Genomic DNA, 14,410 nt, shown 5'->3' with positions numbered 1-14,410 from the left:
TGAGGTCGAAGGACTTGTCCGTAGAGCTCAGAGACAGGATTGTGTTGAGGCACAGATCTGGGGAAGGGTACCAAAAATGTCTGCATCATTGAAGGTCCCCAAGACCACTGGGGCGGCAGGTAGCCTAGTGGTTAGAGCGTTGGTCACTCTGACAGAGCTCCAGAGTTCCTCTGTGGAGATGGGAGAACCTTCCAGAAGGACAACTATCTCTGCAGCACTCCACCAATCAAAAGAAGCCACTCCTCAGTAAAATGCACATGACAGCCCTCTTGGAGTTTGCCAAAAGGCACCTAAAGGACTCTCAGACCATGAGAAACAAGATTATCTGGTCTAATGAAACCAAGATAGAACTCTTTGGCCTGAATGCCAAGCATCACTTCTAGAGGAAACCTGGCACCATCCCTACGGTGAAGCATGGTGGTGGCAGCATCATGCTGTGGGGATGTTTTTCAGCGGTCGGACTGGGAGACTACTCAGGATCAGGGGAAAGATTAACGTAGCAAAGTACAGAGAGATTCTTGATGAAAACCTGCTCCAGAGCGCTCAGGACCTCAAACTGGGGCAAATGTTCACCTTCCAACAGGACAACGACCCTAAGCACACAGCCAAGACAACGCAGGAGTGGCTTCGGGACAAGTCTCTGAATGTCCTTGAGTGGCCCAGAGCCCGGACTTAGACCCAATCTAACATCTCTGGAGAGACGTGAAAATAGCTGTGCAGCAACGCTCCTCATCCAACCTCACAGAGAAGAATGGGGGAAACTCCCCGAATACAGGTGTTCCAAGCTTGCTTTTTTAAATCAACTGCCCAATGGGGCAACCTCCCAGCACACTCAACTAGCATGACTACTCAGTTCACTTGCCCCAGGTAGCCAGGCAACCCTTCATCTCAATCCCTGCTATGCCTATTGTATAAGGCCCCTGTGTTTCTATTTCAACTGTGGCCAGCTGTCTGTCTGAACCACACACACACACACACACACACACACACACACACACACACACACACACACACAAGCAAAGCCATTTACAGTTAGCCAATCACCTCAGTACCCCTGCCTTACCATCCGTTTTCATTTATTTCTTCATTTTGGGGAATGAGAAGTGGAGGTGAGATGGTGTGGGGTGAAGAGGGGTGAGGTGGTGTGAGAGATCCAGGGGTCAGCTGATCACCATATGAATGACCTTTGGTTCACCTGTTAGCCTGTGTTCTACCTTCTGTTCCACAGCACCATGTGCGGTCACTGGGTTCATTTGCATACATTTATCAGAGATATTATTCAAAGTATTTCAACTGTCATTCATGGAGGACAATACTCTTGAGAGCTAGTAAAGTATATAGGGAACATTCACTGAGTAGATACAGTATGTCTTTATGTAAAATGGTGAGATGACTGCTGTGTTTGTCTGGGGGTGAACCTGTGGGTCTGGACAATGTAGTTGTGTTAGTGTCTTGGCCTGTCCTTGGACCAGCTCCCCCCATGCAGAGCTAATCCCTTTAGTGTTTTGTTCTGGTCCTCTGGACCTCTCCATCGCCCTGGCATCATCACAGGAGGGTAATAGGCAGTACAGTACCATGAGACCGGGCTAAACCAGACCAGACCAGAGACACATGCTCTCTGTCTGTCAGCAGGCACTAGACCGAAAGGAATTGGCTCAGATTTAAAGTTCACGTGTTTTATTAGAATCATAATTTTTTAAATCTCCACGTTTGCATATTTTCAAAAGAACACCTTGTGATAATGTCTGACAATCTTCTCCTCTCTCCTTTTTTAGGAGGACGTTTCCCAGAGGCCGCAGTAAAGCACATCCTGTCCATTTCCCTGTGTAGTGGTCCCCACTGGCAGAGGATTGCTTTCTACTCGCAGACACTTTCACTGCTCAGTGGCATATCCACACCCTGGGTGAGATAGAGTACAGACACAGGAGAAAGTCAACCCTTGCTTACAACGCACTCGCTGTCCCAGGCCTTTTATCCCTCTCAGAGAGCCCCTCCCTGGGGTCATGCCTATCCTACTCACTGCCGACGTCTCCTTCAGCTCCAAGCAGGAGCTGCTGGACCTCCAGGACGGCCCTATGTGCCCCTCCCTAGAGACACCCAGCCCTGTAGACTCTCAGGAGGACAGCCCAGTGGGTTCAGGCCCCGGCAGCGCCGCTGGAAACAGCCCCGCTCGCCACATCATCCTCACCCAGGCTGCTAACCCACTGCCTGGACAGCTTTACACGGGCCAAGCACCCGCGGAGACCCCACTGGGCCTCACATTCATCCCCACACACTCAGAAGGCCTGTGTGGCTGGGGGGCTCTGACGCCCCGAGTCATCCAGACCTTCAACACCCCTCGCTGGGTACTGTTCTTCCTGTGTGTGGCCTCCTTCCTCCAGGGCATGATCATCAACGGCTTCATCAACACCGTGGTGACCTCCATAGAGAGACGTTTTGACCTGCGCAGCTACCAGACCGGTCTCATCGCCAGCTCCTACGACATCGCTGCCTGTGTGTGCCTGGCCTTCGTCAGTTACTTTGGTGGGACGGGGCACAAGCCTCGCTGGCTGGGCTGGGGGGTGCTGGTCATGGCGCTAGGATCTCTGGTGTTCGCCCTGCCTCACTTCACCACTCCCCCGTACCAGGTAAGCATGCCCGAGCAGACAGGGGTGTGTACGGGGAACCGTACCAGACGTTGCCATGATAACGAGGGTGGGGGCCTGTCCAGCTACCGCTTTGTCTTCATGCTGGGCCAGTTCCTGCATGGGGTGGGAGCCACGCCCCTCTACACTCTGGGCGTCACCTACCTGGATGAGAACGTCAAGTCCAGCTACGCTCCGGTGTACATCGGTGAGTCACTAAGCACAACACCGTGAGCGTCGTTCTGATCTCTTTATGAGATGTTTTGTATTTCCTTTTCATATTCATTCATCTGGTGCATGTCTTTATCATCCACTAGAGAAACGTTTCCATTGTTTTTAATAATGATACAATGTTTCATTTAAACGTAATGTGTCAAAGGACCTGTAAACTGCAGAGCACAGCTTACTTGAATCTCATATGGTGTAGACTATAGTCTTACTACTCTTCTTCTGTCTGTGCTGCCGGTATTTGTGGGGGCTGATTGATACCGTGTCCTGGAGGTGTTTGTGGCGGCTGACTGATACCGTGTTGTGGCGGCTGACTGATACCGTGTTGTGGGGGCTGACTGATACTGTGTGTGAATTATATCCATGTGGTTTCATCTGCATTAGGTGTGTGTGGGTGGTCAGAGACCACAGACTGACACAGCAGCCACCATAATGCTGTGAGACTGTCAGACAAGGGTAGAATGACAGGAAACAGGATGTGCAGAGTCTGATTCATTGGTATGAGGGTCATTAGGCTGACTCACTAAACACACGCTTTAGATGTGAAATCATGCGTGTGGAGAGGATTGTAATCTAATGGATCGGAATGGCAATGTTTAACTCTATAACAGTGACAGACTGTTTACACCCCTGTCGATTGGTTGTTGAATACAGTTGTTCAAATTGGATTGTGGGTAACATTATGTCATTATGTCTCCAACTGAACTCCAACAGACAAGTCCCAGAAACCCCTGCTACATCTGTTCTCTATTGAATCAGGCAATTTGACCATCCCTTAGACCTTCCCTGTCTTCCAATCAGCAGTTTCCCCAAAGACGTCAATAATATGTCTTTGAATTGTGCCTCTCCCCCCGCTATTTTCCTTTCAGAGGCAACAGAGGCAATAGAACACAATCACCATTTCAATGACCTCAGTGAGAACTCAGTGAATGGACTCAGTCTGTCTCTGTGAGCTTATTGATCAAAAATAAACAACTCATATGAAAACCAAACTTATCAAAGTAGGAACAATGAGGTCTTTTAACCCGGTTGAGGCAGGAACAATTGTATTTTTTGTATTAAGGATCTCTATTACCTGTTGCCAAGGCAGCAGCTACTCTTCCTGGGGCCCAGCAACATTCAGGCAGTTATAGACCGTTTATAGACCACATTTATAGACCACAACATTCAGGCAGTTATAGACCGTTTAAAATGTTTCACAACACATTAAGTGTATTCCCTCAGACCACTACTCTACAACACATTAAGTGTATTCCCTCAGACCACTACTCTACTACCACATATCTACAACACATTAAGTGTATTCCCTCAGACCACTACTCTACTACCACATTAAGTGTATTCCCTCAGACCACTACACTACTATCTACAACACATTAAGTGTGTTCCCTCAGACCACTACTCTACTACATTAAGTGTGTTCCCTCAGACCACTACTCTACTACCACATATCTACAACACATTAAGTGTATTCCCTCAGACCACTACTCTACTACCACATATCTACAACACATTAAGTGTATTCCCTCAGACCACTTCCTACCACAGACTACAACACCTCAGACCACTACTCTACTACCACATACAACACATTAAGTGTGTTCCACATATCTACAACACATTAAGTGTGTTCCCTCAGACCACTACTCTACTACCACATATCTACAACACATTAAGTGTGTTCCCTCAGACCACTACTCTACTACCACATATCTACAACACATTGTGTTCCCTCAGACCACTACTCTACTACTACACATATCTACAACACATTGTGTGTCCCTCAGACCACTACTCTACTACCACATATTAAGTGTGTTCCCTACCAACACATTAAGTGTGTTCCCTCAGACCACTACTCTACTACCATATCATATCTACACTACACATTGTGTTCCCTCAGACCACTACTCTACTACCACATATCTACAACACATTAAGTGTGTTCCCTCAGACCACTACTCTACTACCACATGTCTACAACACATTAAGTGTGTTCCCTCAGACCACTACTCTACTACCACATATCTACAACACATTAAGTGTGTTCCCTCAGACCACTACTCTACTACCACATATCTACAACACATTAAGTGTGTTCCCTCAGACCACTACTCTACTACCACATATCTACAACACATTAAGTGTGTTCCCTCAGACCACTACTCTACTACCACATATCTACAACACATTAAGTGTGTTCCCTCAGACCACTACTCTACTACCACATATCTACAACACATTAAGTGTGTTCCCTCAGACCACTACTCTACTACCACATATCTACAACACATTTAGTGTGTTCCCTCAGACCACTACTCTACTACCACATATCTACAACACATTGTGTTCCCTCAGACCACTACTCTACTACCACATATCTACAACACATTAAGTGTATTCCCTCAGACCACTACTCTACTACCACATATCTACAACACATTAAGTGTGTTCCCTCAGACCACTACTCTACAACACATTAAGTGTATTCCCTCAGACCACTACTCTACTACCACATATCTACAACACATTAAGTGTGTTCCCTCAGACCACTACTCTACAACACATTAAGTGTATTCCCTCAGACCACTACTCTACTACCACATATCTACAACACATTAAGTGTATTCCCTCAGACCACTACTCTACTACCACATATCTACAACACATTAAGTGTGTTCCCTCAGACCACTACTCTACTACCACATATCTACAACACATTAAGTGTGTTCCCTCAGACCACTACTCTACAACACATTAAGTGTGTTCCCTCAGACCACTACTCTACTACCACATATCTACAACACATTAAGTGTGTTCCCTCAGACCACTACTCTACTACCACATATCTACAACACATTAAGTGTGTTCCTCAGACCACTACTCTACTACCACATATCTACAACATTAAGTGTGTTCCCTCAGACCACTACTCTACTACCACATATCTCCCTCAACCACATTACCACATATGTGTTCCCTCAGACCACTACTCTACTACCACATATCTACAACACATTAAGTGTGTTCCCTCAGACCACTACTCTACTACCATATCTACAACACATCCCTCAGACCACTACTCTACATTCTACAACACATTAAGTGTGTTCCCTCAGACCACTACTCTACTACCACATGTCTACAACACATTAAGTGTGTTCCCTCAGACCACTACAGACCACTAGACCACTCTACTACCACATCTATTAAGTGTGTTCCCTCATTAAGTGTGTTCCCTCAGACCACTACTCTACTACCACATATCTACAACACATTAAGTGTGTTCCCTCAGTTCCCTCAGACCACTACTCTACTACCACATATCTACAACACATTAAGTGTGTTCCCTCAGACCACTACTCTACTACCACATATCTACAACACATTGTGTTCCCTCAGACCACTACTCTACTACTACCACATATCTACAACACATTAAGTGTGTTCCCTCAGACCACTACTCTACTACCACATACTCTACACATGTGTTCCCTACTAGACCTACAACACTACCACTACTCTACACCACATATCTACAACACATTAAGTGTGTTCCCTCAGACCACTACTCTACTACCAATATCTACATTAAGTGTGTTCCCTCAGACCACTACTCTACTACCACATATCTACAACACATTAAGTGTGTTCCCTCAGACCACTACTCTACTACCACATGTCTATTAAGTGTATTCCCTCAGACCACTACTCTACTACCACATATCTACAACACATTAAGTGTGTTCCCAGACCACTCAGACCACTACTCTACTACCACATATCTACAACACATTAAGTGTGTTCCCTACCACATATCAGACCACTACTCTACTACCACATATCTACAACACAGTGTGTTCCCTCAGACCACTAGACTCTACTACCACATATCTAGACCAACACACATATCTACAACACATTAAGTGTGTTCCCTCAGACCACTACTCTACTACCACATCAGTCTACAACACACAACACATTAAGTGTGTTCCCTCAGACCACTACTCTACTACCACATATCTACAACACATTAAGTGTGTTCCCACATCAGACCACTACTCTACTACCACATATCTACAACACATTAAGTGTGTTCCCTCAGACCACTACTCTACTACCACATATCTACAACACATTAAGTGTGTTCCCTCAGACCACTACTCTACTACCACATATCTACAACACATTAAGTGTGTTCCCTCAGACCACTACTCTACTACCACATATCTACATCTACAGACACATTAAGTGTGTTCCCTCAGACCACTACTCTACTACCACATGTCTACCACTACACATTCTAAGTGTGTGTTCCCTCAGCCCACTACTCTACTACCACATATCTACAACACATTAAGTGTGTTCCCTCAGACCACTACTCTACTACCACATATCTACAACACAGTGTGTTCCCTCAGACCACTACTCTACTACTACACATGTCTACAACACAGTGTGTTCCCAGACCAGACCACTACTCTACTACCACATATCTACAACACATTCTAAACACATTAAGTGTGTTCCCTCAGACCACTACTCTACTACCACATATCTACAACACATTAAGTGTGTTCCCACTCAGACCACTACTCTACTACCACATATCTACAACACATTAAGTGTGTTCCCAGACCACTCACCACCAACACATTAAGTGTGTTCTACACTACTCTACTACCACATGTCTACAACACATTAAGTGTGTTCCCTACTACTACCACATGTCTACAACACATTGTGTTCCCACTCAGACCACTACTACTACCCTCAGACCACTATACTCCACATATCTACAACACATTAAGTGTGTTCCCTCAGACCACTACTCTACTACCACATATCTACAACACATTAAGTGTGTTCCCTCAGCCCACTACTCTACTACCACATATCTACAACACATTAAGTGTGTTCCCTCTGACCACTACTCTACTACCACATATCTACAACACAGTGTGTTCCCTCAGACCACTACTCTACTACCACATGTCTACAACACATTAAGTGTGTTCCCTCAGACCACTACTCTACTACCACATATCTACAACACATTGTGTTCCCTCAGCCCACTACTCTACTACCACATCTCTACAACACATTAAGTGTGTTCCCTCAGACCACTACTCTACTACCACATATCTACAACACATCTACTACCACATATCTACAACACATTAAGTGTGTTCCCTCAGACCACTACTCTACTACCACATATCTACAACACATTGTGTTCCCTCAGACCACTACTCTACTACCACATATCTACAACACAGTGTGTTCCCCCACAGACCACTACTCTACTACCACATACTCTCTACAACACAGTTAAGTGTTCCCTCAGACCACTACTCTACTACTACACATATCTACTAACACATTGTGTTCCCTCAGACCACTACTACTACCACATACTACCATATCTACTACCACATATCTACAACATTAAGTGTGTTCCCTCAGCCCACTACTCTACTACCACATATCTACAACACATTAAGTGTGTTCCCTCAGACCACTACTCTACTACCACATGTCTACAACACAGTGTGTTCCCTCAGACCACTACTCTACTACCACATATCTACAACACATTACAACACATGTGTGTTCCCTCTGACCACTACTCTACTACCACATGTCTACAACACATTGTGTTCCCTCAGACCACTACTCTACTACCACATATCTACAACACATTGTGTTCCCTCAGGCCACTACTCTACTACCACATATCTACAATACATTAAGTGTGTTCCCTCAGACCACTTCTCTACACACATTTACACATGGATTTTGTTTTCTAGATATTAGCTGTTTTTTATATTGATTCTACTGCTAGCATGAGTTACTTAATGTGGAGTAGAGTTCCATGTAGTCATGGCTCTATGTAGTACTGTGGAATAGAGTTCCATGTAGTCATGGCTCTATGTAGTACTGTGGAATAGAGTTCCATGTAGTCATGGCTCTATGTAGTAATGTGGAATAGAGTTCCATGTAGTCATGGCTCTATGTAGTACTGTGGAATAGAGTTCCATGTAGTCATGGCTCTATGTAGTACTGTACGCCTCCCATAGTCTGTTCTGGACTTGGGGACCTTGAAGAGACCTCTGGTGGCATGTCTTGTGGGGTATGTATGGGCGTCCGAGCTGTGCGCCAGTCATTTAAACAGACAGCTCGGTGCTTTCAACATGTCAATACCTCTCATAAATACAAGTAGTGATGAAGTCAATCTCTCCTCCACTTAGAGTCAGGAGAGATTGCCATGCATATTAGTAATGTTAGCTCTCTGTGTACATCCAAGGGCCAGTCCTGCTGCCCTGTTCTGAGCCGGTTGTAATTTTCTGAGGTCCCTCTTAGTGGCACCAGACCACACGACTGAACACTAGTCCAGGTGTGACAAAACTAGGCCTGCAGGACCTGCCTTGTTGCTGCTGTTAAGAATGTAGAGTAGCACTTTATTATGGACAGACTTCTCCCCATCTTAGCTACTGGTGTATCAATATGTTTTGACCATGACAGTTTACAATCCAGAGTTACTCCAAGCAGTTTAGTCACCACATTATTTATTACAAAATTTAGTTGAGGTTAAGGGTTTAGTGAATGATTTGTCCCAATTACAATGCTTTTAGTAACAATGAGGGGATGTAGGAAGACCCTAACTGAAGCTCTTTTCTGGTCTCTGTCTGTCTGGCTCCTCAGGGATCTTCTATACAGCAGCCATCGTGGGCCCAGCTGCAGGGTATCTTCTAGGAGGATACTTCCTCAACATCTACACAGAGATCCACATGACGTGAGTACCTCTGTCTGTCTGCCTCCACCTACCATACCTCTTGACTCAGCTCAGAGGAGCAGCTTCGTAATGCGTCTGTATTTACCGTATCTGATTCAGCTGGACCCGTAGACTATAAAAATTATTTCACCTTAAAAGGGGAAATGTCTTCCTACAGATATACAATAGACTCCAGCCACCCTAGTCACAGACTGTTGTATTGGGCGCATGTGACAAATAACATTTGATTTGATTTGAGTGGCCATTCTACAAATATACAATACCTCCCTCTAGTGGCCATTCTACAGATATACAATACTACCCTCTAGTGGCCATTCTACAGATATACAATACTACCCTCTAGTGGCCATTCTACAGATATACAATACTACCCTCTAGTGGCCCTTCTACAGATATACAATACTACCCTCTAGTGGCCATTCTACAGATATACAATACTGCCCTCTAGTGGTCCTTTGCAGTGTAACATTTACACATAATTCTCAATAAATAAGCCAAAGCTCTCGACTTCATTATTGTCCATCTCTCAACTTTTTGTCCTCTTCGTCATGTCTTCTTCTGTGCCTCTTCCCTGTGTGTAGGACGGAGCTGACTCCAGAGAACCCTCTGTGGGTGGGGGCCTGGTGGATTGGCTTCCTGGCAGGAGGCGCAGCAGGGCTGGTCGTCGCCCTGCCCATCCTGGGTTACCCACGCCAACTACCAGGTTACTGACCAACTTAATGTCACTTCACCAACACCACAGAACCCAACACATCCCAATGAGATCAGTATTTGACATCAACATATATATCTGTATTTTTTTCCCCCCTTTCTCTGTCCAGGCTCTCAGAAGTATGTGGCCATGCGTGTGTCTGAGACCCACCAGCTGAAAGATGGCAGTCAGGCCAGTGCATCAGACCCTCAGTTTGGGAAGTCAGTGAAAGACATGCCCAGGTACAGTAGGTGACCCTACCCTCTACGATACAGAAGGAACCAGGCCTTCCACTCTCCTTCTCTATTTATTAACTCACACCATAACACTGACAGATGGAATCTGATCAGCTAACGTTAACTAACTCACGTTTGTACATCGCGCTGGATTTGTACAATTGACCTTATTTTAGCGACCCCCAAAAAAACGGAATACTTCCAGATCAACTGTAATATCAATACCGTTGTAAAGCACAATTTCTCCCCTTTTCCAACATAACTTGGGCTCAAAAAGCAGACTGATTCTCCATGGCAACAGGGGATTAGTGAGAGGAAACATGGTAGTAAAGTGTCTCGGAGTAGGAGGGCTGATCTAGGATCTGTCTGAATCAGCTTACACTACTACAAAAATTGTTCCAAAAGTTTTCTGTGGCTGTCCCCATAGTTCCAGGTACAACCCTTTTTGTTGCCAGGTATAACTCTGTTGGGTTCTACCTGGAACCAAAAGGGTTTCTTCAAAGGGTTCTCCTATGGGGATAGCCAAATAACCCTTTTTGGTTCTAGAAAGAAAATTGTTTTCTAAGAGTGTATTCATGTACAGTATATTTTAAAGGTGAAAGTTATTGTGGATCAGCTCTCTGAGATGTTGTGGATACGGGCACAGGTCTCAGTGTTAGAGATTATGGAGGAGCTTTATTTTAATTAAGAACTGAAGATCTCACTAAGGAAATAACCCCACTCTCTCTCTCTCTCTCTCTCTCTCTCTCTCTCTCTCTCTCTCCTCTCTCTCTCACTCTCTCTCCCTCTCTCCCTTTCCCTCTCTCCCTCTCTCTCTCCTTTTCCTCTCTCTCTCTCTCTCTCTCTCTCTTTCACTCTCCTCTCTCTCTCTCTCCCTCTCCCTCTCTCTCTCTCTTCTCTTTCTCTCTCTCTCTTTCACTCTCCTCTCTCTCTCTAACTCTCTCTCTCTCTCTCTCTCTCTCTTTCTCTCTCTCTTTCACTCTCCCCCTCTCTCTCTCTCTTTCACTCCTCTCTCTCTCTCTCTCTCTCTCCCTCTCTCTTTCTCTTGCTCTCTCTCACTAGGTCAGTGTTGCTCCTGCTGAAGAACCCTCCCTTCCTCTTCCTGTGTCTGGCGGGGGCCACAGAGGCCACCCTCATCGCTGGCATGTCCACCTTCGGCCCCAAGTTCCTAGAGTCTCAGTTCAGTCTGAGTGCATCTGAGGCAGCCACCTGGTTTGGTGAGAGAGCGTCAGAACACTAACTCCACCCCACACAAACTGTGATGTGAGACACACGTTCTACATGACGTTAGCAAGCTTGTTTACAATGGGACTCGCGCTGCCACGTCACGGTACGTGGTGCTCTGCCACGTCACGATATGTGGTGCTCTGCCACGTCACGATACTTGGTGCTCTGCCACGTCACGATACGTAGCGCTCTGCCACATCACGGTACGTGGTGCTCTGCCATGTCACGATATGTGGTGCCCTGCCACGTCACGATATGTGGTGCTCTGCCACGTCACGGTACGTGGTGCTCTGCCACGTCACGTTATGTGGTGCTCTGCCACGTCACGATATGTGGTGCTCTGCCACGTCACGATATGTGGTGCTCTGCCACGTCACGGTATGTGGTGCTCTGCCACGTCACGATATGTGGTGCTCTGCCACGTCACGATACGTGGTGCTCTGCCACGTCACGATATTTGGTGCTCTGCCACGTCACGGTATGTGGTGCTCTGCCACGTCACGATATGTGGTGCTCTGCCACGTCACGATACGTTGTCCTCTGCCACGTCACAATACGTTGTCCTCTGCCACGTCACAATACGTGGCTTGCTGCCACGTCACGATACGTAGCGCTCTGCCACGTCACAATACGTGGTGCTCTGCCACGTCACAATACGTGGTGCTCTGCCATGTCACGATACATAGCGCTCTGCCACGTCACGATACGTAGCGCTCTGCCACGTCACGTTACGTAGCGCTCTGCCACATCACATGGTACTAACCTTCCCTCCTCATCCCTCACATACACATGGTATTAACCTTCCCTCTCCTCCCACCAGGCTACATGGTATTAACCTTCCCTCTCCTCCCACCAGGCTACATGGTATTAACCTTCCCTCTCCTCCCACCAGGCTACATGGTGGTACCCGCGGGTGGAGGGGGCACTTTCCTGGGTGGCTACATCGTGAAGAAGCTGAACCTCCGTTGCCGTGACATCATTAGGTTCTGCATGGTGTGTGCCGTCGTCAGTCTTCTTGCCATCTTCATCTTCCTCATCCACTGTCCCAACGTCCCCATGGCCGGGGTGACTTCCCCCTACCGCAGCAACCTGCCACCGGGTCATCAGTACAATGAACAGTACTATGAGCCAGCCCACAACCTCCACAACAGGTAAGCCCAGACCAGGCCCAGTGGAATATTTTACATTATTTTGTCTTACCCATTACACAGTATAATCATTATTTTGTCTTACCCATTATACAGTATAATCATTATTTTGTCTTACCCATTACACAGTATAATCATTATTTTGTCTTACCCATTATACAGTATAATCATTATTTTGTCTTACCCATTACATCAGTATAATCATTATTTTGTCTTACCCATTATACCAGTATAATCATTATTTTGTCTTACCCATTACACAGTATAATCATTATTTTGTCTTACCCATTATACAGTATAATCATTATTTTGTCTTACCCATTACACAGTATAATCATTATTTTGAGTACAAAGAAGTGGAATGTTAGCTAAACAGACTGGTAGGGTTGAGACCGTAATGGAATTGTGCATGAGGGGTAATTGGCAATCCAATTGGCCAAGGTCTCCGTGAGAACCTTTGGGACGGCAGATAGCCTAGTGTTTAGAACGTTGGGCTAGTAACCAAATGATTGCAAGATCGAATCCCTGAGCTGACAAGGTGAAAATGTTTCTTTCTAACCCTGAACAAGGCAGTTAACCCACTGTTCACTCATTGTAAATAAACATGTGTTCTAAACTGACTTGCCTAGTTAAATAAAGGTTACATTTTTTTTAAATTGCACAAAAAAATTCAAATTACATATGTACCAGTCAAAAGTTTGGACACACCTACTCATTCAAGGATTTTTCTTTATTTTGACTATTTTATACATTGTAGAATAATAGTGAAGACATCAAAACTATGAAATAATACATATGGATTAATTTAGTAACCAAAAAAATGTTGAACAAATCAAAATATACTTTATATTTGAGATAAAGTGAAATAATGGGTTGTATTTACAATGGTGTTTGTTCTTCACTGGTTGCCCTTTTCTCGTGGCAACAGGTCACAAATCTTGCTGCTCTGATGGCACACTCTGGAATTTCACCCAGTACATATGGGAGTTTATCAAAATTGGATTTGTTTTAGAATTCTTTGTGGGTCTGTGTAATCTGAGGGAAATATGTCTCTCTAATATGGTCATACATTGGGCAGGAGGTTAGGAAGTGCAGCTCAGTTTCCACCTCATTTTGTGGGCAGTGAGCACATAGCCTGTCTTCTCTTGAGAGCCATGTCTGCCTACGGCGGCCTTTCTCAATAGCAAGGCTAAGCTCACTGAGTCTGTACATCGTCAAAGCTTTCCTTAATTTTGGGTCAGTCACAGTGGTCAGGTATTCTGCCGCTGTGTACTCTCTGTGTAGGGCCAAATAGCATTCTAGTTTGCTCTGTTTTGTTGTTAATTCTTTCCAATGTGTCAAGTAATTATCTTTTTGTTTTCTCATGATTTGGTTGGGTCTAATTGTGCTGCTGTCCTGGGGCTCTGTAGGGTGTGTTTGTGTTTGTGAACAGAGCCCCAGGACCAGCTTGCTTAGGGAAC

General features: G+C 45.3%; 1 protein-coding gene across 1 annotated transcript in view; it reads left to right on the top strand.

Moving 5' to 3' along the window:
• The window catches only part of LOC112221351 (solute carrier organic anion transporter family member 4A1-like), a 52,924-nt gene that overhangs the window by 32,294 nt on the left and 6,220 nt on the right, over positions 1-14,410 (top strand). The window contains exons 2-7 of the mRNA XM_042304183.1: positions 1,776-2,832; positions 9,558-9,648; positions 10,230-10,351; positions 10,470-10,581; positions 11,638-11,792; positions 12,695-12,953. Of these exons, the coding sequence (XP_042160117.1) occupies positions 2,004-2,832; positions 9,558-9,648; positions 10,230-10,351; positions 10,470-10,581; positions 11,638-11,792; positions 12,695-12,953 (1,568 nt within the window). The 5' untranslated portion in view covers positions 1,776-2,003. The remainder of the gene's footprint in view (positions 1-1,775; positions 2,833-9,557; positions 9,649-10,229; positions 10,352-10,469; positions 10,582-11,637; positions 11,793-12,694; positions 12,954-14,410) is intronic.

Source organism: Oncorhynchus tshawytscha, linkage group LG22 (assembly GCF_018296145.1).
Source record: "Oncorhynchus tshawytscha isolate Ot180627B linkage group LG22, Otsh_v2.0, whole genome shotgun sequence".
Classification (NCBI taxonomy): Eukaryota; Metazoa; Chordata; class Actinopteri; order Salmoniformes; family Salmonidae; genus Oncorhynchus; species Oncorhynchus tshawytscha.
Note: the sequence above shows the minus strand (reverse complement) of the source record. Positions and strands in the feature narration are given on the sequence as shown.